Below are 25,156 nucleotides of genomic sequence, written 5' to 3' on the forward strand. Positions count from 1 at the left end.
ATGTGTGTAGTGCTTACAAAGAAGTATATTAATTAAAGTATATATCAAATGCTGCCCCGCTGTAAAATCTACTATTTTTATAACTAGTAACATATTAAACGATAAAAGTTAAAATAGCAACGCATTAATGTAACATCGAGTTTTAAATAATATTATTCACATGAAATTAATTTTTACTATACAGAGTGCTCAGTAAATAAGGAAACAGGTCAGTTTTTACAAACAATGTAAATAATAGAAACTCGTTTATTACTTTAATAAATTTTTTTACTAAAATATTTAATACATCTGCTCTCTATTTTTTACAAATTAATTTGCGAAATTGGGGATTCACTCAACAATGTTAAATTATAAATTATTTTGTACGTAAATACGATTTGATAAAATTTTACTAATGGACTATTAGGAGGTTTCAGGACTTTCAGTTCATGATTCATTAGACATTATATCAAGCAAACTAGGTAGTCATAAAGAAATAAGTTCGGTGAATTAAATTCTTACACATTCCAACAATGTGTCGGTTCTATTGAAAATGGTAACATTAAATTATTCAAGTATCGTGACAATTGTCTGTCGAATTATGTTATTACTTTTGATTGAAAAGTTTCTGTGTGTGCAGTAGACAGCTGTGTTGGTGGCGGCGGTCATGACTATGCACATAGTGCGCCAGTCTGTCTGCGCGCGTTCCAAGTTTTTCTTGGGCATAAGGTGTTGGAAAAAAAACCGTTTCATTGGGCATATACCTACGACTGTCCATTAACGTACACACGTACTTACAATGTACATATATGTATATATTTATAAATTCATACGTATATGTGTATTATAATACGAGTAATATTCACAGAGTCCTTTCAATGAATTGTTGGTGGTGTGTGTACCTGTTTAGACTCCAACTGTCAATCATTTGACAATGGCTTTATTACAATCCCTGTGGCCATTGTGAGTGTCGAATTTTTTCCACGTCTCATTTTTTAACGAAAGAATGCGACGACGCGCTGGCGTTTTTAAATGTTTTATTGGATTCCTCCGCCATAGCCGCATGATTTTAATATTATTATGAAAATATTCTACATATATGTCGTTGATCATTCGGTACACTACAGATAGAAAGAAAACAAATATTATCACTATACACCTCGATGACGTGATGCATTGTGAGTGAATTCGTTTTAATAAAATATTATGTCAATGGTACTCGATCAACCACAATCATGAACCTTGTGCGTCAAAGCGTACAGATAGAATTAGTTTAGTAAGGGTGATAATTTATTTATCAAGAGGTTACAACGAAGACATTAATTACTAAATTGTTTTATGATATAAACCCTATTATGTTTTCAAATTCTGTTTTTAGTTTTATTTTATCTTTAGATTAAAAATCTTTAAAAATTAAGTAAAAATATTCTGTATGTTATAAGGATTTGCTTTTAAAATGTTTTTAACGTATAAACACTGGGGTTCACTTTCATATTTAACTCAATGACGAGTTAAACATATTTTATGAAGGTAGTAAACACTACACTTTTGCAAACGTGATGAGTCCTGTAACGTGACATGAATTGGTATGCCAGAATCTGTTGAATCCTTTATCATGACGTTCTTTTATACCGGGGAAGCAATTATTAAGACGCTTTGGACTGATTTTCAATTTCCTGTTGGCTTTTATGGTCGATTTTTCTGATTCAATGACCCATTTTCGGACACCTCTTTTACATTAGCTACAATTGTGTCCGGAAATCGTAGTCGCTTAAATACTACGGCTTAAGATACATAATACTATTATTATCATCATTATTGTTATTGTTCATATTGTTGTGTTTGAGACTACCTGTCGTTTAGTCATTCGTTTACAAATCGGTTGTTGTCGACTCACGTACATTGAAGGTTGACGACTGACATAAATTTCGGAAGTGATTTCTTATACGTTGAATTGCCTTAGCCGGAAAGAGCGCAATAATAAAAGCAACGAATCCACAACTAGAATGACTCAATTTATATTGTAACTATTTCTAATTAGCTAACAATAGTCTTGATTTTTGTAAAATACAGGTCATAAAATATTGTTATCGACGACAGAAAACTTGTCAGAGTTCTTGTCATGAACGACATGCGCAAATATTTTAGGTAATAAGACTAAATAATTTTGAGGTTGTTTTCCGTTAACAAAATATGATGTAAATGTAATATAAACTATTTGTTTTTAGTTATCGTCTTCTCTTATGTGAATGGAATTTTTTTGTGGTAATGCCGAAACAGGTGGGATGTTTGTTCCTGGAACACCACTACCTCCATCGACATCATTCATGCACAAGCACATATAATAATAATATTGTAGACAACGTGACTAAATGATACTTCTGCGTCGGTTGGGCCAGACATTCTGTCTGCAATCCGATTCCTCGTGAGTGATCCTCTATACCAATTTCATACAAACACACGGTCGACCTAACCCACGCCCGAGTACATAAAATATTGTAATATGGTTACTACAAGCCTATTGATCATTTTTACCCAAGCCCATTAAAATGTTTCGGAGAAACAATTAGTCAACACGCCTAAAATCATCTCGAAACGGTAGCGATCCACCAAATGATATATGGGATTTATTTTGTAGGAGAGTTTTCCTTTATTGATTATTATTGGTAATATTTACTTAGTTTTAGTTATTTGGAAATAGTTGGCAGTTAAAAATGTTCAAAATACAAATTTTAAAAGATTTATACACAAAAGTTTGCATATGCTATTATAAAAATACTTTCAATAGAAACTATTTAATTTATTAGCGAATCTATCCAAAATAAATATTTATACCGCATTTCAATTTACCTACATTTAATATAGTTTTTGTAATATTGAGCCTTATAGATAAAATTATTTTTAACTATACTTGTAAAATGTTCTTAGATCAATAGTAGAATTTTTTGTTTATTTGAAGACAATTATTGGCGTGTATCTTTTATAATTATAATTGTACCTATAGTTAATTGCATGTTTGCCATATAACTAGACATTTTGATAGAGTCAAGGTATTAAAAAACGACTAGAGGGATCATATAAATGTCAGGAATTTTGATAATTATGACTTTTCAAAAAAAATTGATCATACCTTGTATTTGGCTTGTATTTATCTTTTTATTTTTGGAAATTCTTTATAACAAGTTTTTTATTGAGGTAACGTAGGCCATGATAATATACTCTTTCTTTTTTTGAAATCCCAATTGGTAAACAAATATAAACAAAAATGATGACATCATCCTCACCGTAGAATAATGTATACTTACGCTTCTAAAACCTGGTTTACATTTTTTTAAATTATATTAAAAATCATTAAAAAGTCATAGGGTTTCATAATTTTGAACTTAAAACAAACCTCAATTTTATTATTACAGTTATGTAATAAATGTAAAATCATTCTCGGATATTTTTTTAACTTTTAACAAAAATTAAATCTTGTAGTAATTTTATAAATTATTTTTAATTTGTCTTTGACTAAGGTGGATCAATTAACGTATAATGAGACTAAATTTTGCCGTTCTTATATTTTAATTTTTCCAAACAGTTGAATCCGGTAAAAACATCTTTCCTGATAACAATAATTATACTTAGACAAATTAAAAAGTAGTCTTATTTTATTCTTTTAAAATTTGACTTCCATTAAATCTCGATAGCTCTCTGAGATTAATCTCTAAATTATACGGTCTTCATTGGTCAAGCAAATAATGCCCTTTTTTCATCTTAAAAATTTTATTATTAGCCAAAAATATTTGTTAAATGTGCCCACCTTAATTATGACTACCATTTGTATTTCTTAATATATCTTAATTCTATTCTAATTTCAGATTTTATATCTATTTACAGTTTATTTAGCTTCAAATAAACCTGACATAGCTTCAAATAAAAATAATTTAAAGCAATTATTGTTTTCTTTGTAACTATTTATGAACATTTTCAATTTTTTTTACATTATTTCTAATGAAAATTTTTAAGGCTTAATGATCGTTGTTTTTATTTAGAAAAATAGCTCGAATAAATTTTTGTTTGTATATTAAACTTGGCTGAAAATAGTTTCATTCCTAATTTAAATAATTTTAAATAGGTCCAGATAATTTATATTAAAGACGCAGAACTTAAATGCTTGAAATTTTGGCAAAATAAGGGCATACTTATCCTACACCTAAATCTCCCTTAACCCTATTGTTGATAGTATCAATAATAGATAAACTTGATACATCATTTATGTAAAAAATATGAAATGTTAAATAAAACGAATTTTCGTTTAGTTTTTTTTAACAAGAACAATGTTAACATTACAATTTATAAATTTTCTTTCAATAATTTTCTAGTATGCATCTTTTAGTCATTCTTTATTTTTTGGGGTCCTTGAATTATGTGAAATATTATATTTAAGAAGTTTAATTTGTAGTTATTGGGTAATATTAAATTCTAAAAGTATATTGGATTAAATTGAAAGTTTTACTGAGCTAATCTTCCAGGCAACCAATAAATGTGAATTCGCTTTCATGGCAACCGTTACTCGATTTATTTTACACTACGTCACCATAGCGACAAGTTCAACGACGGGCGCTTGTCAATACTGTCATTGCTGACACCATGGGAGCAAATAGCTTAGTTAACTTTTCACATACACCGTGTTTATTCATCTTTACACATTATTACATCTTTATTAAAATTAACGAATAAAATTTCAAAAAATTCAATAGTGTTTTTTAAAATACATCAATTCAATGCGTCTAATTGTAACAAGTTTCTTTCAATAAATACATTTTTTGTCGATTTAAGGAGACCTAAATCGTGTAGCCGTTTTACATTTTTTACGGTTGTTATTTGAATAATAAAAAGTTAAACATTTTTTAGACATGGAAAGTTTTTATTGAACACCATATATTTGAACATTAGTACAATTAAATATTTGAATATTTTTAATAATTGTTAAAAAAATTTTTTTTTGTATTCGTTCTTATAAAAATTACAATAATTTAATATAAAATTATTAATTTTAATTAATGTATACCTGAGACCCCTTGAAATATGTTTACCAAGTAGTATATACAAGTATACCTCGCAATTATCTTAAAATGTAAAAAATCTATGATTTTCCTATATTAATGTTATTTATTTGCATTATTTGAAAAAAGTAACTATTCTATAAACAAAATATGTTAATTTTTACATAACGCTAGCCATATTCCATATTTTAGGTTCTTTTAAGTATACGATGACTTATAACCGACTAAATTGTGTAGATTTCAATAATAGAGCAAGTGAACCTAAAATTTTGATCTGTTTTAATGTAATGTACATTAAAACGTTTTACTCGTTACAAAAAAAATGATATATGTGTTTTATAATAATCACAATTATCTCGAAATTTGTCCTAATAATTGAAATTAACGCAATTTGATAAAGACAACTAGCAGATTTAAATAGGCCAGTTAATTCATTAGATTAGTATTTGACACCGCAGGAGTGTCAACGTTTGATCTACTCAAACAAATAGCTGACCATTAAGGCTTGTTTGATTGACAAAAAAAACTTGAGTTTCAAACTGTAGGTTAAAAAATATATATTCTTTAAGCCTTAACTTTGAAGTATTGGAGCTTGCTATAATTTATGATGAGCCAGTGTTTTTATATTTGAAGCGTGTTGGACACACATCGGTCGAATTTGCTGTCGAGAAATTGTGTGTTGTGATTACTTATGCTATCGTTGTGCTACACCAAGTTTTTGTCGGTCTTCTCTCTATGTCTGCATTGCCGCCGCCATCTTAGCGTTTTTTAGCTATAAGCTCTATGGGGCTTGGGAGACAGTAGTTTTTGTATTCATTTTGTTGTAAAAGTAAAAATATCACCTTTGCGATTGTCGCACCCACAATTGGGTCTATATATTTTCTGAGATACATCACAGTACCGTTCACAGCATATTGTACACGTTGGTCAGCTATGCATTCGACTTCAATTGATCCTTTCAATATTCAACATTATGATCAGCCGTTTCAATTAGCCGATAAGTATAATGCTTGTTCATCTTCTTTCTAAGATTTACTCACACTTATAATTTAGTATTTGTTTATATCAGCGCCATTGTGGCGTTAGTATTAAATGTCTCCTCTATCCACATTGGTGTATATAAGATTTTATGATTCTTGTGTAATACATTTAATTGTTATAATTATATATTGTAAAATTCATTCTACATTCATTCATTCATACAGTCCACTCACCTTATTCCTTTTCCTCGACACAGCCTGACTTAAGACAAAATAAAACAACGATCGTTAACGAACTCGCGTGAATACCACCAGGCGTTGTGTTCATTCAAAGCGTAATGTGTTACTACATAAACAGATTTGCCTGGGAAGTTTGCAAAATGTATTTGATTAAATCGATAGAAACATTTTTGTTTTGTATGAATTATCAATTAACTCAGTATAGTTCCTCTTATTTAACGTGTCCATGTACTTATTTTTGCTCATCAAAACATGTCTCGGTTTATCAAAAATCGTCAATGTAGATATGTAGGTAATGTTGTAATCAATGACGTATTTAGAGGGAGGGGCACAGGGGCACGTGCTCCCCTCATTGTTTGAGTCATGTAAATATTTTATCAAGCAATGTAATAATGTATAATAACATGGGTTTATGAAATGTTAGTCGATATAGATGCTCTCGTGGAGCAAAATTTGACGTACAGTTGTCACCTAATTTTGAAGTGTTTATTACGTAGAGATACACACTGTATAAAACGAAATATATTTATTAATAAAAACACATTATAGTAAAATTAATACCTTCTCCGCTTCGCATCGAAGCTAAAATGGATTCAAAACAAATAACAAATTTTTTTTCAAAAAAATCTAAATTATGTATTTAATAACAAAAGTTATGAGCAAAAAAAATGTCGTTTTATGGTACCTTTTACTCATGAACATTTTGTATGCCCCCCCCACCCCAAATTATAAATTTCTAAATACGCTACTAGTTGTAATGTATTGATGATTTACATCTTTCTGCAACGAACCAGTCCTCCAGAATCTGTAATTTCCCAAGACATGTTGTTTAATATCTTATCAATTATTTTCGACTTAATGTGGCACAACCCATCGGAACCTTTTAAAAGTTTATTGCTGAGATACATATTATAAAATTTTGTCTTATCTTTTTTTTCTAAAGACCAAGTTTACAACATCGTTGACTTGTGTTTTTTATTAGGGAAAGGGTTAAGTGCAGTGGTTTTCCTTTGCCTTGTGCACTAGGGACATAATGATAGTAATAATCATACGCTATAAAAACTGACGTATGATCACCTATCCGTGAGCCTACAGCGGCTTTATTTTAGAACTTATGAGTAACTATTGAGCGCACTGCATTCATACAATAAAATAGAACATTTTAGTGTCCAATGTTGTTTTTGATTTCCAGTTATTTTCAAATTCGAATAGTTTTTACTTGGTCGTCTTCTTAATTCACTCAAATCATTTAAATCAGCCGTATCCACTACATGCACCATGATACATTTTTTTAATTTATATAATATATAGAATTTAGTTTTTAAAATTTTTAAAACCCTAGCGGGCACTACTGTTTTTTAGTAATATCGTTAAGCTGTAGGTATTTGAAGTACTAAAATTAAAATACATGAAATACGTGTTTAGTGTTAGAAGAAAAATACTAAATTTAATTATTTAGCCTATTTCGTAATCTTTGTTTTTAATACTATTGTTAGTTATTAAATTGTACAATATATTTTATCACTCGAACATTTTTAAAGCTCTTTCATTTTTAGAGGGATTATTACCTATTAATGAAAAAAATACTTGAACATTGAGATAGTATCAAATTTATTTGGGGCTCGAGGGTTTTGTTTGTGAAAATAACGTGAAATACTTGTCCCAGTGGTGATATAAATTATAATTACATGTGAATTACTCTCGGAGGTGGTCTGACGCCTAAAGGATGGAAATAAACCGTGTAATTCAATTAAAGACCGATTAATAATTAACGGGGTCGCATTGAGTAGTCAACAATACACATGTTCCAAGACAAACAAAAAAAAAAAAAATGTCCCGACAAAACGTTTCGGTCCCGCGGTTTCCAAACACCGTTTCGGCCAGACGATTTCGGTATATAGTAGAGCACGTGCTATTAATAATAATAATAATAAGACACTTGTCAGCTACTGAATATCTGACTGATGATTATTTTTACATTACTGTTTTTTACGTTCTTCGAGTGTTCTTGTTCTTATTTCAAACTTTTAAAATATTACACTGTTTCTAACATTTTTTTTTACATCAAAGATTTTACAAAATCTTTACTTTTTTTTACATCTGTTTAAGTTTTATTCTGCTGATAACATTATGTAAGCATTTTTGTCTAAGAAGCTTCTGGATGTATGGCCGTTTAGCTATAATTTCAGTCCATCTTTTTTTTTTACATTAATTTTTATCAATATAACTCATAATTATTGACAAAATTTCACTAGTCTGTTTTTTTAATATACGCTGATCATAAATACCCAATTGTCATAATTTGGTTTATAGACTTTCATCTAATATCATCAAACCATCTGGAGGAAGGATAATTGTAAAGAGTATTTTTAAACTCTTTTAATTCAGTAGTTACAAGTTTTGTGTAATTCCATTGAATAATTGTTATCGATTATTTTTTTTAATAACATTATCATATTTCTTATTAATATTGGACGTATATTAAATTGAATATAATATGTTTGAAATTTTTTTTTTAATGAAATAGTATTATAAAAATAAATTAATTTTTAATAGTAAAATATTTTATTATTAATTAGTATTTTAGATAAAAGTTTTATAATTTCTTATAGTAAAAATGTGTCTTATTAAAAATGATCTGATTAAATAATTTTGTTTCTACATGGCCAGTTAATTGTTTCAAAGGTACATATCAACGAAATCAATTGAAGTATACGAGTTATAATGGTTTGAGAATCTATATTTAGACAAAATATGTATTTAGTTCAAAAGATATGCTCAATGAATCCATCATTTCCTGTTGACATACAGTCGAAAATAACTTTGCAGACCCTTAACGCGGTCAGAACGGGCGGTTGCATATACTCTCACTAATACATTTACTGTAGTGAAGAGGGTCACTCGAATCTGGGAAGAAAAGGGTACCAGAGGCTATTTTTGACGAGAGGACGATTTACAAAATGCCAAAAAAATCCAATATCCGGTAGGCGGCTCCTTAACACGTGTGTGTCCAGATTGCAAGTATTGGCAATAAGGGTTTTAACCACAAGATAACATTTTCTAATGCTCACGATGCATATTCAACTCAACTCTAAAATTTTTCTTTTTCTTTTTCACCAATTAAATATTTCACTAGTATGTAAATTCACTAGTCCTGTGAATAGTGTCACCATTCATAGTGTCAGATTTAATAGCGTTCTTGGATATTTTAATTATATCGGCGTTTTGTTTGGAATACTACGCGGATTTACAGAATTACTACGCAATAACATATTTGATTGTAAAATAATCCATTTCACTCAATATTATTAGAAGATATCAAATTAACGAAATAATAAGATTAATGCATAAGATTGTGTATTACTCAATATAAAACCTATTGTATACAGACAAATTATATATACATTCAGAATCATATAAATATTACATAATTAGATTAATTAAAAATGTTAATTAGTATTTTAATAAAAATCGCTATTAACAATAACAATTTCAAAACCCTTAAACATGATGTGAAGAATGTATTATGTTGTAAGTGTTCGTCTCATAGTTTGTGTTGACATTAATTTATAAAGATTCGATTCTGGCGTTCAGTTAAACATGTCATTATTTAACTCGGTAACATCAACAGACAGATGTCAAGACCTAAGAGTGCTGCCTGACTTTTGTTAGAAATTAAAAATACGTTTTGATGTATTATTTTGTTGCCACCTAACATTGGGATTTTTGAATTATTCGTCTGTCAATAAGTCAAAACAATGTTACACTGATGCTAATACTGAGAAAAATAAATGTTCAGCAACTTTTATTTTAATTATTTATCCTATAAAATAACAGATGAGCGCACTTAAATGGTTCTATAAAAAAAAAAATCTGACTTATAAAATAAATAATAAGTAGGCCAATAACTATGAGCAAATATTGAATTGAACGATTTAACACCTACTCTCCTCGTCGCACATAATACAATGAAAATGTTTTGGGATGAGGGCGTTTGTTTCGTGTTAGGAATGGCGCAATGAGAGGTGGTCGAAGCGGATGGGATGTACACACAGAAATGCAAAAGAGTATCCGATAATTGATATGCAAATATATAACTGGCAAGAGCGCGTGGGGTTTGTTTATCTATGGGACCGCACGCAGACCTTGTTATACTCGGAGGGAGATTACCGGGGACAGGCATATGTCCTAAGGATTTACTGTCTCTCTCTTTCAACACACATTATGCGTATAGATACGAGGAATGTGCATTACAGTATACTGTGCTATGACCGTGTGTGTACAATTTGTCCGGTTTTCACGCAACACTTTTATTGTAACCGCGTCACAGACAACAATAGGCCTCAACCCTTCTGTTTTGTGATGTATAGATTTAGATTGGAAAATCCGTTCGCTAATTTTATTATTATAATTGCATTATTATTATTATCATCTTATACCAGTAAACACAATATTCTATAGGGTGAAAAAATTGTGACGATTAAGTTTATTCAATTCAAAATTATAGATTTTCAACGAAATATTAGAAATAAAAATTAGTATAATTAAGATTGTTTTTAATTTATTTAATGTATTTCCCTTTTACTTGGTATAAATTCTTTAAAAATCTTACCCTTTACCATCCTACAGGGCGGATTCAAAACAGAAACTTTTTAAAGGAAAGTTAACTTTTGAACATTTTCTGGAAATACTGCGTTTTTTAAATACTTGTTAAATTTAATCTTATGTACTGTCAGTTAAAAAAAAAAAATTGTCCCGATGACTCCTATCATCATATGCAAATGGCTGCCGTTATTAAAAAAACTTACTATTTTTGTGTTTAAATTGTACGTAAAAATGTACGTTTACCAAAGTCACGAAAAAAAGGTTAGAGCTCCCCTATGAAGAAAATTTCTTGTAGACCATTTATTCATAATAAAAAAAAATTATTTTCTGAAAAGTTTTGTATCAAATCCTTCAATTTTATACACGTTTTTCGTAAAAGTGACAACTACTTTAATTTTTTTTATAATTTCTCCGTAATTACAATACTAAATTATTAAATATCAATTTTATTTTATATGTAATTGCTATAATAAATATTTACACATATATAATACTTATAAATCGATGAATTACTAATCAGGTATAATGAAGGAAATAGGTGTTGAATTGCTTTTGTAATAATCCACCAATTTGTTAAAATTAAAAACTGTCTATACATCTGCATCAAAGCGTTTCTTATGATAGCCATTTGTGTTACCGTTTTTTTTAATTCAAGAATATTATCAAAATTTGATATCTAACGATATTGACTTTAGGTTGGATTCAAGTTTTATCGGATTGGATAAATCAAGTCCGTAAGCTCAGTTAGCTTTTAAAAAACCAAACTCAATAAACACTGTTAATGTAATTTCCATGTTAATCGACGATTTATTTATGACATAAATATAAAAGTTTTCTAAATTATTGTTGTACAAAAATGTAAAATTAACTGCTTTAAAGTAATGCTGTGGGTGGCAAAAAGTATTTTTAAGTAAAGGTTCATCTGTGATATTTAAACAAATTCCCTCAGGAGTTACTAAATTATAATACATTTTCTTTCGTATGTATATACATATTTTTACTTTTTGTTCAAAATCAGATTCTCAAAAACATACTGGAAAACCTTAGTTTTATTCAAATCACGAATAAATTTGAATAAAACATTTCGCCCTACACTTCCTCCCGTTCTAATGGCCTCATGCATAAAACAGACTTAAAACTATTCACTTTGTTGGTTTTCAAAACCTTAGCGCTACCGCGTTAAAATTAGCATCGTGTTTATGTAACGAACTTTGAACACAAAACCGCTAAGTTGAGCATAAAAATCTGCGTTGTACTTACTTTATGAAATGAGTTTGGAAACTTAAAGAAAACGCACTGATGGTACAAAATCGAGAGAGATAATTTTAATTTATAAATACTTTTATATTTCCCACGAAGTTATTATTAAGAACATAAATTAGAGGTAATAATTAGATATAGATATAGATGATGAGTTTACAACGTTGAGCCTTTAGTCGTATGATCTTCTTAATTTCACGATAATTACAAAAGTAATTATAGTCGATTTTATTTCATTGACAAAAAAATAGGATAGAATGATTCAAATAACTATATTTTTTGTCATTGGCAGCCTTGTATAATAATAGAAAAATTACTGAATTGGAGCAATACGATTATGTGCGGCATTGTTAACTACGGAGGGCAATAAAAAAGTTATAATATACGTGAGACTGTATTCGAGTCGCCGTATATTTAAAGGGTTGAGTTTTAGGACTGATCTATAGACGTGTTGTGATAATGAGTTGTGGGAAACATGTTCTATCCAGCTACGCGTAAATACGTTGTAATGAGAAAACTACTAACAATAATAGCGTATAAAAAAATGGAGAGATTTCCAACAGTCTTTTACTTGGGGAGCACGTCGAGATGTCGCCGTATTATAGTTGGAAAATAATAATACACTGTTGCGTGGGCGCGCTAACTGTTTATTTTGTATTGTACTTTTGTATCCACTCGGTGCCTCCGATTGTCGCGGATGATGTGTACAATTATATTCTTCGCATGTGGCCCGTCGGCGGAGAGGATTACATTTTTCGGTCGGCCAGAAATCGTCGGCGGCAGGGGCTCATAGGGGACGGTGTCTATCTGGGTGATGCTGTACAACCGCAACACTAAACGGGCTCATTGTTGCATTGAAAAGAGGGTCTATTAAACGTTTACTTTGGCGATCGAGAGAGAGTGATGATTTTAGCCAAGAAATAATTCTCCCTCCGTGCCCTTTTTTTTCGGCAAAGGCGAAAATAACACGTCCTGATCCTCTGTGGAATTCATCTTATAATGAAACACGTCGGTAGGACCACCGAGGTTGTCGTGCCGGTCGTCCGTGTGATTCGGACATTACCGTCTTGTCACCGTTTCGAGTGCCATTTTATTGTCCGAGTTATTGTTGTCACCTGCTTTTGCAATCGTACGCCCTGTAATGAAATTCAAATTTGCCGCCCTCACTTGTGCGGGGCAGTACACATCAAGTCCGCCCACTCGCCCGTTGTAAAATAACGCACCGAAAGTTCACACGGCGATCAGCTGCTGTTGTTGCCCGTGGAATGCACTCGACGTCAATCATTCCACGGCCAGTGTAGCTGCTGCCCGATAAATAAATATTATCGTTGTATTATGTATGCATTTATATCAGCTGAAGTCGAACGGAGCATATTGTCAGTAAACGAGAATATACGACCACAATACTTGATCGGAAACTATAAGTCATTTGACGTGTGCGACGATAGAACTCTATACGTATAAAATAATCGAATGGCTAAAAGTAAATATGTTAATTTATGAACGAACTAGTTGGAGTTTAAAACAACAAACGATTTTTGTTGCCATTGTGTCGTCAACATTTTCATGGCGAAATTGAAATAAATTAAGTGTATAGTTTCATTTTTATACTAGCGTTAAAAAACATTATTGTACGAAAATCAAATAAATAGTTGTTATTCGATTACTTATTTTTTGTCTGTAAATAAATCTGTATGTATATTTTTTAGATGTTCACCCGAAACTTTTAAAGTATTCTCTTAAGGTTTTAAAGGTATCATTTTACTGAAAATGGGTTCAATAAACTCGTGCAATAAGTGACACGAAAAAAATGAGAAACGTTTAAAAAAACATTATTCTTTTGGATAATACATAAACCATACACCTGTTTGTGTAAATATGATATTTTCCTATAACATAACCCGAAGCGTGAAATTCGGAACGAATTTTGGATAAGGGTGTGTTTAGAACATAAATTATCAATAGATGACGAATTCATGAACTAGTTTTCATACCTATTGGACGCTACGCATTTATGTATTAATGACAACTTTGCAAATTGGCCATGATTATAAGCAAATGCACGTGATACTGAGGAAACAAAGTAAAAAATAAAAAACAAGTCGGCATATCAATGTAAACGCTTTTTATGAAAGAATAACAACTATTTTATACAATAGTTTCTACCCGATTTGTGTCCATAACTGTTCAATAACAATTTAATGAAGTGGAAAAGATACTACAAGGGTCCTGTAAGTTAGTTGGCCCCGCTGAAATAACATATAAGCGAGGCCCGTATGTTATACTAGAATGCGGTCAGAACTAAACACACGCGTTCCAGAAGGGCGGTGATGACGTTTGTAGCTCCCTCGTACGGGCTGGTTGAGGATTTAAGAGTGCGGAGTAAGGGCGGGCAGTGGTATAAGCACACACATATTATACACACAACGAAAACATCATCCCCGAATGTATATTTTTAAACGGCCAATTTCACAGGCGTCAAAGCAAATAAAATGGGTTACCCATCTCATATACGAAAGCATTCATAAACATACATCATCAACGTCGTCATATTTTTTATTCCATTCATAAATGCCGTTTTACAATATTTCCAAGCGGTGTCCGTCTACGTTTTTTATTCTCAATCGGCGGAATTCTGCACATTCCACGCATTTTTTCGCGATTGTGTTAAAATGACGGGGCTCCCTGATTTAATACTAGACAAATTTCGTTAACATTAATTTTATTAAATTTTATATTAATCTATAAAGTTTCTTTGATTTAATTAATTTCAAGTTATTTTTTAATGTTGGAGAGTTTTCATTTTGTAATGTACCTTGGCATTATATTTATAAGTTATCGAGTGAACGCCATGTTGTAAGTTGAGGGCACTCCTGTGTAGGTTTTAACATTGAACAGACCTGCTGCTCATTCACCGAACATGCTTATGAATACCTTATAATTATTAACCAATAGAAATTGACAAGTGTAGGAAATCATACAAGGGTTAAGAGGACTTGAGTTTTAAGCGACCGGAAATGCTATCGGTGTAATACTTTCCATATGCATTCATACGTATAATTTTCATTTTAAATAAGCATCGATAGTGTATGATTTAACAATCTGAAATGTTCAAAACTAAATAACTTTGTATAATCGCATATTGTAAATAAAGATTGACAATTTAAATTACATTCATTCACATGACAATCATCACAGCAATGTAGAAAATCTCCTATGTGACAGATATTAGATTAAAATTTGATATCACTAGAATTTGAAAAAAAATCATTTCATCCTAATATGGCCATTTTGCTAGTCTACGTTTTAATTAGTTTAGATAATGTTAACTAAAAATTGAGATTTACAAGTTCATAAAAATTTCCATTTTTCGACAAAGAATTTGTTTATTCGGCATTTTGTCTTACAAAATAAAGTAACAATAATAACCACTGAAAGTTTAATAGTTAATTTCTTTAGTTTGCCTTTCATTGTATGCAATATTTAATTAATTAGAGTGTATTTAATTTTTAGGCACATTTTCGTCAGATCCATTGGTATATTCTAAAACACTTTACTTTGCGTTTCAGAAACAAATTCAAATTACTCAATACTCGAGTAATATTCAAAAATCAGTTGTTTCATCTCCATCGTTGAACAAAAACCATTACGGAATCAAATCAAGATGGATTTGTCAATGCCAACGTACACAAAAACCCATAGGATGAAGGTAAATTATACAGTCGATTATTTAGAAATAAGTTTCATTCATCTTGACGGCAACACTTCTATTAACCGTTACTGGTCGAAAGTCGCCACGACCGTTCGTGTTGTGATCAAAAGCGATTCCAAAAACGTAAATGGAACGAAATTTGTCTGACAATATATTGTCTCGTTAGAAAGCGCGTGTCGTCGTTGGAGCTGCCGTCGGATTCATTAATCATTTTGTCTTGTTCAATGTGTGACTGGCTGCCGGTGGAAACAATAATTTGTCGACGCGCGTTTAGACCGCCGAGGACGCGGCAAGAGGTGTTGAAACCTGACAACGGGCTCATGTGGGCAGACAACAGCCGGCAGTAGCGTCAAGTCAGGACTAGCATTGTTTTTGTTTGATTTTTTTTAACGCTGCAGTTAACTAGCCCCCTTTTTGAGCGCGCCACGTAAAATACGAGTAAAATTATAAATCCTCCGAAAAACTTTCTAAAATTAGTCCAGTCAAATAAATCCGTTTGTCGTTGAAAAGAAAAGACCGCTGCGTTTTTCTGAGATGACAGTACCGTATAAAAATAATACTCGATGGATTTCAAACAGAATTTAAACAGGTTTCCTAAGCACGTCACTAAAAAGTTGTGCTATTTTCAAATCGAGTAGTATTGCTGTGAATTCAATAACGGAGCGACGAATCGAGTACGTTTAGCTGTAAAAAAAAAAAGGCGAAATAAACGAGAAAAGGATTAGTTTGTGTTGCTATAACGGTAAATATACAAATAGATTACATAAACGTAATCATTAAAATCAAATTTATATTAATGCATCGTACATTTCGAGCTTCAATAAATAATAATGAATTTAATTAATGATTTTTTTAACTTCTCGAATGGCATGTTTTATCTTAAAACGGTACTATAAACCCTTTCACGAAATATTGTTATTCCTGTTTTGTTTATAAGTTTTTACAAATTAACATACTCTCTAATGGATGTTTCTGAATTCGTTTTTAAGTTTAATAGCTGTTCGTTTTGGATACATAATTGGTTTTACGTTAATATCATTTCGGCACTGAAAGGTCGGTCATTTCATCGGTAGCAATTTCCCCATTGGCGAAACATAAACAAACAGAAAGCCTACTCGGAATAGAAGAGGGGCAATTAATTGCTTAGGAGCTTTTGTTGTCTTTGAAAACATTTTGGCCAAGGGGCGGTCGTATTTTCTATGGAATTTCCCGTCTACCCTCGTATTTTCTCTCATTTTATCGTTCTGCTTTTTCTTTTGAGTTGACGTACAATCGCTTTTCTTTATATTTTCTCTATTTATCACCAGACCATTTTCCGACTGTTCTTGTAAAGAAACAAAATGTACACATCGAGGAAGTAACAACCTGCCGTCATTTTATCGAGTGCCATAAATATCATTAACTACATTTTGCAGACGCTCATTTTAACAGCACTAACATTTAATTAAATTTTATCTCTTGAAAATTAGATGTAAACATAATGTAATAAAATGAATAAAAATTGAATAGTAGTTTTCAATGCAAATTATTTAATTCGTATATTTCGATGTAATGAAAAATGTTTTTATTTAAGAAAAATCGCCAAAATGTTAATAATATTAATTGTTTAATTTTTGTGAATTCAATTAATATTGAAATAAATCAATAACTGTTATAGTCGTCCGTGCGCATCGTCTTAACATTATCTTACTTTAAAGTGACACGAAAAGACTTAACGTTAAGCTAAATTTGTTCGAAGCGATTTATGTTAAACACATTAGAATATAAAGAACTCGAGGAAACTATTTATTTGCGTTTCATTACAAATATTTCATCGGCAAATGTTTTTTTATACATGTCGCAACACAAGCCCCTGCGGTTGCCGCTGGTTATAACGAAATAAACTTTAGATTTTTACTGGGATCTGTTTTTGTTACAGAAAAATATGTGAACATTATCTTTTTCGTTGCTGATGTTGTGTACTAGTGTGTTGGTTTATATGACAGTTATGAGCCACAAAAGGGTACTTTGGGGTAGACGGGATCTGCCGCGCGGGTCATCAAAATCGTAACTCGTTCGGTGGGATTTAAATGTTTGTATTTTTAATTCCTCATACGCTAAAACGTTTAATGGTGGTAATTAATTGGGCGGAACCCTTGGATGCTACAATATCGCATTAAGAGGGTAGAAGAGAAGAGGTCAAGATATGTTTTTTTCGCGCAAAAAATCAAAAGCGGTGGCAGAGGTGCTTCCTGTTGACAGGCCCTGATCCGTTTCTTTTTCATCCGACGAGGACGTTTTAAATTTACACGACGACAGGTCACATCTGGCAATCACAGTGTTCACTGGGCTGGTGTGTATGTGGACACATCGGAAATGCGATGACGGATTTATTTCCATTTGGTTTGATAACTCGACCGGACGTATAATTATATGCTCCACACTAAAATAGATGGCGGAAACTCGCTAATTACATAATTATTATTGTTTTCCTTAATGAATTTGTAGATCTAAACCTAATATTTTAAGTATTCGTTGATGTTATTAAATTACCAAGTAATTTTCTATCGAATCTATTTTATATACAGGTTATAGTATCTTGAAATCATTAAAGTTATTTTTATGCGCATTAATTAGTCATAAAATTTGTTTGATCATTTCAAAGTATTGATTTGATGTCAGCTGAAATCTGATGGGGGTTGTATTATGTTGCATATTAATTAGATATCAAACTAGGATGATCAAATTGGTAATTGTCTGAAATGTTCCGAAGAGAATGGTTAAGTCAAAGGCAAACCTTTTGGTGGTAAAATGTGATCAAACATTGTTAATTCAATATTTGAAAGGTAAAAATTGTTTTAATTTTTCTACTTATAACTGTTTTTTAATATTATTATTTTTGAAAATAAAAAATATACATCACAAAGATATAGTTTTGTCTTTCAATAATTGTTAAGTCGGGGCAAGTCCCTTTATACTATCTACAACTCTTTGGACACAATAGTTCCTAGTTATGTACAAAATAAAAATTATCACAGTTACTATTATATTGTTGCAATTTACCGAAAAATATTATGTGAATACAACAATAAACTTACGAAAACATTTATAATGTTTAGTCATCCATAAAGTTGCAAGGTATCAGTTCACCTGTCTTGTTATGATATCTTTTCGTTTGTTGTGTCGGAACGCCATCTCAAAAGAAAGATTACTAGCACAAAAAATAATATCACATGCTGTACTGTTATTTATAGATTATTGTTAAAATTTTCTTAGTTTTTATTTGGCTAAATGATTTTTTCATTGGATATAATAATAACTATATTAACCGCTAAATTCAAGTAAAAAATATATACAAACAAATAGCAAGCTCTTATAATTGTTTTTAATATCATTAATATATTATGATTCTGTAACATTTCAAATTTTTCTTAAATCATATCACAAAATTGAATAAATTGTTCTAAATTTTATACTTTTAAGAATAATGTAATATATTCTATTTTTCAATATTTTCAATGAGAATTTTTACATATTTATAAAATAATATCGGTAGAAATTTTTACGTTCTAATAGTGAACAAAATATTCTAAACTAATCGAATGATCAAAACAATTTTTAACAAGTTCCGATAAATCTGAAAAGAGACATTCTATAAACTTCGACAAAACTAATTAAACACATTTCAAAAACTTTGACCAATCTTACAAGTAAATGAGAATGTTTTATTAGTTTAAACCGTGTAATAATTTTAAATTATTACCTATTGATTTTAAAAAAACATCCAATACATTTCAAATGTAAACAAAAATCAAAGAATAGAAATCGATCAATAGTATATAGACGTAGAATAAAATCATATTTAATACATAAAAAACCTACATAAATGTTGATTAATAATAAAAAAACGTATATAATAAATACATTTTATAAGTATAATTGTACAATTTGTTTATTTTTACTTTATTATCCACTCAATACTATATTTAATAATATTATTATAATTTACACATCGTGTAATTTAAATACGTGAACACTATAATTTTTTTTTTACCCTACACAAAATGTTATTATTTTACCAAAACCCTTAAATTCACTGAATAAAATCAGCCGATCGCTTATGTGTCAATCGATTTTAGGATTTTTAGGAAATTTCATATTTCTCGGAGTTAATTTGTAAACATTTGGGAAGGATAATTTTTGTGGTAGTTTGTAGGATTTACTTTTTCAAAATTGTTGGAGTTTACATGTGTAAAATCTTGTTGAAGATTACAATTTCCCTTACTTTTTATATTAATGATCAGATTTATTTTATTCATCAATGATTTGCTGAATTAATTTTACACCTTTAAAGTTACTATTTTATTTAAAGACCATTATTGTATTTTGCATTATGCACACGAATTAAGTCTAAGTTTTGTAAAATAAAAAAAAAAATTATGTTTGTTTACATATCTATATTTTTATATTATTGAACATCTTATTACATAATAATATATTAATAATAATATTATACACGGAAATAATACGTTATATTATTTCTTCATAAATCCATTGTAAATAAGTAGATAAAATGTGTACATAGATAGAATAAAAATAATATACATTAGATTTACAGAGACAAATGTAAGATAGACAAGAAAGAGAAGCAAGTGTTATAGGGATCATACAATATTGAATTGATCACTTAAATATTATAAAAAACAATCTAAAGCCCAACTAGTCAGTCAGTCACTTATATGTAATTACATATTAATTATATATACATTTAGTTCTAATAATGTTTCAATAGTACCAAACGATAGTAGAATTATATAGTATTTTCATCAGTTGATTTTTCTATTATATATTTGTGTACAAGTATATATATTTGAAAAAAGTTATTTTCACTATTGTTATGAAACATTGAATGAAATGTATACATCACAACAAGTATTACTATTGTAATTTATACATTCTATAAAACCTTAGGACATAAATTTTTTAATCTGAACGATTAAACGGTTAATAGCTTAAACTCATTTACATTTTAAACAAACGACCCAATTCATAAATTACTCGTACTCATTACAGTACATGTATAACATGAAAGGTATTGTGTAGTAGTATAAATTAATTGTATAATAGTTATTAAATCAATCATATTACCGTACACTTATATAGATAAAAACAGTTGATTGATTAATTTGATAAGTATGAGATTGAATGAATAGAAATAACAAAGTCATATGTATATTATCGAATAAAAAATAACGAACTCTTAAGTTTTCAGATTTTTTCTTTTTTATTACTGTGATCAAATGAAATCATTACTTCGGCGTAATGCAAATATGTTCGGTTCGAGAAAAAGCTTACAGACAGGTATAGAGCTGCTATTGCAGCTCTGTACCTGATCCTGTTTTTTATGGACGCCATGTATGGACTTGACAAAAAAATATCAAATATATTACAACATATTTATAAGTGAGACAAACGGACACTAATGTCACCTGATAAGCCTCAGCAAACACCGTTAGTGACAAGACAGCAGCGTACACGATCCATATGGTTTATGTCTTGGTGGTGAATTTTTTTTCTTATTTCACTTCACCCGTCTCCGGCCTCGTGTCCCACCACCATGACCACCGCTTGTTTTCGACTTCTCAAGCCGACGAGTACAATTTGTTCATCTGACAGCTCCTCCTGTTCGTTGTCGATGGAAGCCCGCCGCGGTCGTCCTGTTCGAACAAAAAACAAAACACATGTCACACACGCACTTGAACTAGTTGTTTGCCGCCTACTTAAAATATATATTATGTACTACTAAACGGCATCAGAAGCCCCTGGTGGGTCCCACAGTGTAATATGCCGCGATTTGAACTCCCATCGCTCAGACAACACGTACACATAAATAATATGCGCGATGATTGTCCATCGTTCATTATGACTAGTGATTTTTATCTCGTGACATGCCGACGACATTTTGATAGCTAAGAACATGGCGATATTGTCAGCAAGTCATAAAAAGTCGACGAGGGTTCATTTGATTAGCTCATTACGAAAGAGGGTCCCTGTTTTTATTATTATTTTCACAAGTGTTGAATGTCAAAACTTGAAGCGATTTGCAAAATTACTTTCTTTTTTTTATTTTCTTTTTAATTATTTGATTTAAAACGGAGGAGAGTTGATATTTTTAAAAACGACGATATACAACGACTTTGTTATTTTTGTATCGCATAGTTTAAATTTGTGTTTTATTGCGTAAATGTCTTGGTCATTTGTTGGAACACGACATCGGAGTAATATTACTGTAAGGACTTTTGTTAATTAAATTTCAGTATTGACACGAGAAAAATAATAATTGAAAGTTATTAGCGAAATGTAAAATTTAGAAACTCGCACCGAATTTAAAAAAAGAAATTGGAACACTATTGAAAAGTAATAAGGATGTGATAAGTTGTGGTGTTAGATACGAAAAGTCATCTACTGGTGTACGTTTTTAACCGTTTCAATTCAAGTTGACTATGTAAGGCATGAATATCACAATTGTTTTACCGTCAAAAATTATAAATCTAAAAAATAACCCAACTTAAATATATCTAACGTGAAAATAAAAATATTTAATTATATTATTAAAAAGACGAAATAAAATATTTTAATTCATTTTTATGATCGTCAAATTTTCTATCCAGTGAACTGTAATGATCCAAAAGTTGTCATACTTTAGTATTACATTTTTAATATACACGTTATTTTTACACACAAATAGTGTAATTTTGACATTAGGCATCAAAAATTCGTACACAAATATTACATTTTTATCACAAAGTTCCTTTACAATGTTTGCGTTAAAAACTTCAAGTAAGTGTATGTGAAAATTCGGACATTTTTTTGAAGAGTGTATTTTATCCATTAAAAATTATAACGGTGAACATTTTTTAAACTTGATTTTAATGTGCCAATCATACAATAAAAAATCATTCAGTTGATTTTATAATAGTACAGTAAAAAATTCTCTTTATCAAATTGTCAATTGTAGTAAACTATGTTTATTTATATTCGATATCATTTAAACGACTTGCAATTAGTAACAATTTAATAGCATTATTATTGTTAAACTATTTTTAATGTACATTTAATTACATAATTAGAATAATTAGCGATTACCATCGAAACGGAAATAAGTTTTAAAATTAAAACAACAAACATTTGTACAGAATATTACACAATATACTATTAAAGATTTTGCACCAGTTAATTACATTTTTTATTTTTTAGTCATTCACTTTAATAAATTTTTGATATTCATATAATACAATGTAATTCTATTAAAAGTCTGGACTTGAGTAAGTTTAACAGAAGCAATGACGCAGCCAAAGGTCCAGACCTCCCCTACGTCACAATAGAATTGAAGGGGTAAACTTCTCTCATTACTCTGAGTTTTAAAAAGTATCTGAACACCTCCATACAAAATTTCTAATTGCGCTACTAAACAGGAGACTACTACTAATTTTTACGTTTTAAAGAAACTGTATAAGGTTCTATAGACATTTTTCATATGATAAAACACCGAGTTAAGATTATTTTTCAGTTCAACTTGAGATAACTTACGTTAAAGTTGAGACGAAAACTTTACTGCGACAGGATTGGCTTCGTGTGGTTGTTGCTGGTAATAGTTGTGAAGTTGAGTATGAGTAGAGGCAGTAGCAGCCGCATGAGGAGAGTTCCTAAACCCACAAGTTGCGGCTGTTGCAGCAGCTACTGGGTTAGGCACGACTGCGTCGAAAAAGTCTGATGGATCGGCACTATACCAACCGGGTGGTCGGTGATGACCGGTGGCCGCTGCCGCAGCAGCTGCCACATACTGATGTGTTGCGAATCCATCGTGGTGATGATCGGCTGCTGTAGCCGCCATGTACCTATGGTGATGGTGATGATGATGATTTCCCGTGGGTGAATCGTCTTGGTCGTTGTATTGCAGATGATGGTGATGTTGATGGTACGCTGGCGGTAGTGGAGGTGCCGGCGCATCACTCGACTGTGCTACTCCGGGTTCCTTTTTCGGTTTACACTCCACCAAATCCTTATTGTGCAAAAGTAACTTGCATTGTTCCTCGGTGACTTTTTTGAGCATCAGTTCTTGCTGTCGTTTAACGGCCTCTTCTTTCTCTTTGAGCGCGTCTTTTTTCTTGAACCTTCTTCTTCGCCGGAGGTACGACCCATTGTCGAACATGTTGTAGGAGTCTGGGTCAAGAGTCCAGTAGCTGCCTTTTCCTGGCTTCTTGTCGTCTCTAGGTTGTTTGACGAAACATTCGTTGAGGCTGAGATTGTGTCTAATTGAATTTTGCCAGCCCTGTTTGTTCTCCCTATAGTACGGGAAACGCTCCATGATGAACTGATAAATACCGTTGAGGGTACAACGTTTGTCGGGCGCGTTTTGTATGGCCATGGCAATGAGAGCGATGTACGAATACGGTGGTTTGACCATATCCTTGGCGGCCGCTGCAGCCGCCGCAGCAGCCGTCACGTGATGCGACGTCTGATGGTATCCGGCGGCCGCATTGTATCCATACCTGGCGTACTGCTCGTAAGTCCCGGGATAAGGTACGCCCGTCGGGTTGGACGCGGCTGGGTACATACCTGTCCGATAGTAAGCGTTTTGATCGCCAAAAAGCGTATGCATCGCACTGTTTTTCTATCGACAGGAAATATGAAAAAATAATATATTTCGCGAACGTTTATTTTATTTTTTAATGTTATTGTTTTTTGGTCCGGTCGGTAATTAGTTCGGATGCCGAGAAAACTGGAACCGAGACACACCGGCGGCGGGATGTTTGCAATAATAACAACACAGTCGCCGCGGCGGTAAGCAGCAACAACAAACCCGAGAACGGTCTAATAAAAACAACTCGAAAAAATATCGGATAATCGACGGGCACAGTGCACACACGTTAACATCGCCACCACCGCCACTTCACCACTAGTCCGTCGACGACACCACGCCCGATGGTACGACATCCAACGCAGCGGTTGCCAGCAACATGCGCGCTGCCACCCTAGATCGGCGCAGCCGTTGGCCGACAGATTCCACGCCTACTGACCAATCGAGTGCGCTATCGCTTGTTCCCCTGCTGTCTACAAGGGGGGTGCGCTGCCGGCACAAACTATATGGGCTCTATCTTGCTGCAATCCCCCCCCACAGTAAGTGTTCTCTTCACCCCGTATGACACGAACAGCGCCCGGGGAATTTATTGTCATTTTATTTTAATACTCGTTCGTCGTCAAAAACTAAAACCCATTTGGCGGACGTGTAAGCTCCGCCGGTGTTGTTCGGCGTTCGGGAGGGGACGTGGAGAAATCGACCGCCACGG

At 31.6% G+C, this 25,156-nt stretch overlaps 2 protein-coding genes across 2 annotated transcripts in view; one reads left to right on the forward strand and one right to left on the reverse strand.

Moving 5' to 3' along the window:
• Positions 1–2,404, forward strand: part of LOC126906040 (estradiol 17-beta-dehydrogenase 8) — a 10,902-nt gene extending 8,498 nt beyond the window's left edge. Inside the window, exons 7-8 of the mRNA XM_050686263.1 lie at positions 2,053–2,127; positions 2,208–2,404. The gene's annotated coding sequence lies outside the window, so the exon portion shown is untranslated. The remainder of the gene's footprint in view (positions 1–2,052; positions 2,128–2,207) is intronic.
• Positions 2,405–20,332: 17,928 nt separating this feature from the next.
• LOC126906039 (fork head domain-containing protein crocodile-like) lies at positions 20,333–24,985 on the reverse strand. Its single transcript, XM_050686261.1, has 2 exons — positions 23,397–24,985; positions 20,333–21,523 (listed from the first exon to the last, which is right to left on the reverse strand). The coding sequence occupies exon 1, from the start codon at positions 24,466–24,468 to the stop codon at positions 23,398–23,400; it is 1,071 nt and encodes a 356-aa protein (XP_050542218.1). The 5' UTR covers positions 24,469–24,985; the 3' UTR covers positions 20,333–21,523; position 23,397.
• Positions 24,986–25,156: the final 171 nt, after the last annotated feature.

Source organism: Daktulosphaira vitifoliae, unplaced genomic scaffold, assembly GCF_025091365.1.
Source record: "Daktulosphaira vitifoliae isolate Bord-2020 unplaced genomic scaffold, ASM2509136v1 Scaffold_4, whole genome shotgun sequence".
In the NCBI taxonomy this organism is placed as follows: Eukaryota; Metazoa; Arthropoda; class Insecta; order Hemiptera; family Phylloxeridae; genus Daktulosphaira; species Daktulosphaira vitifoliae.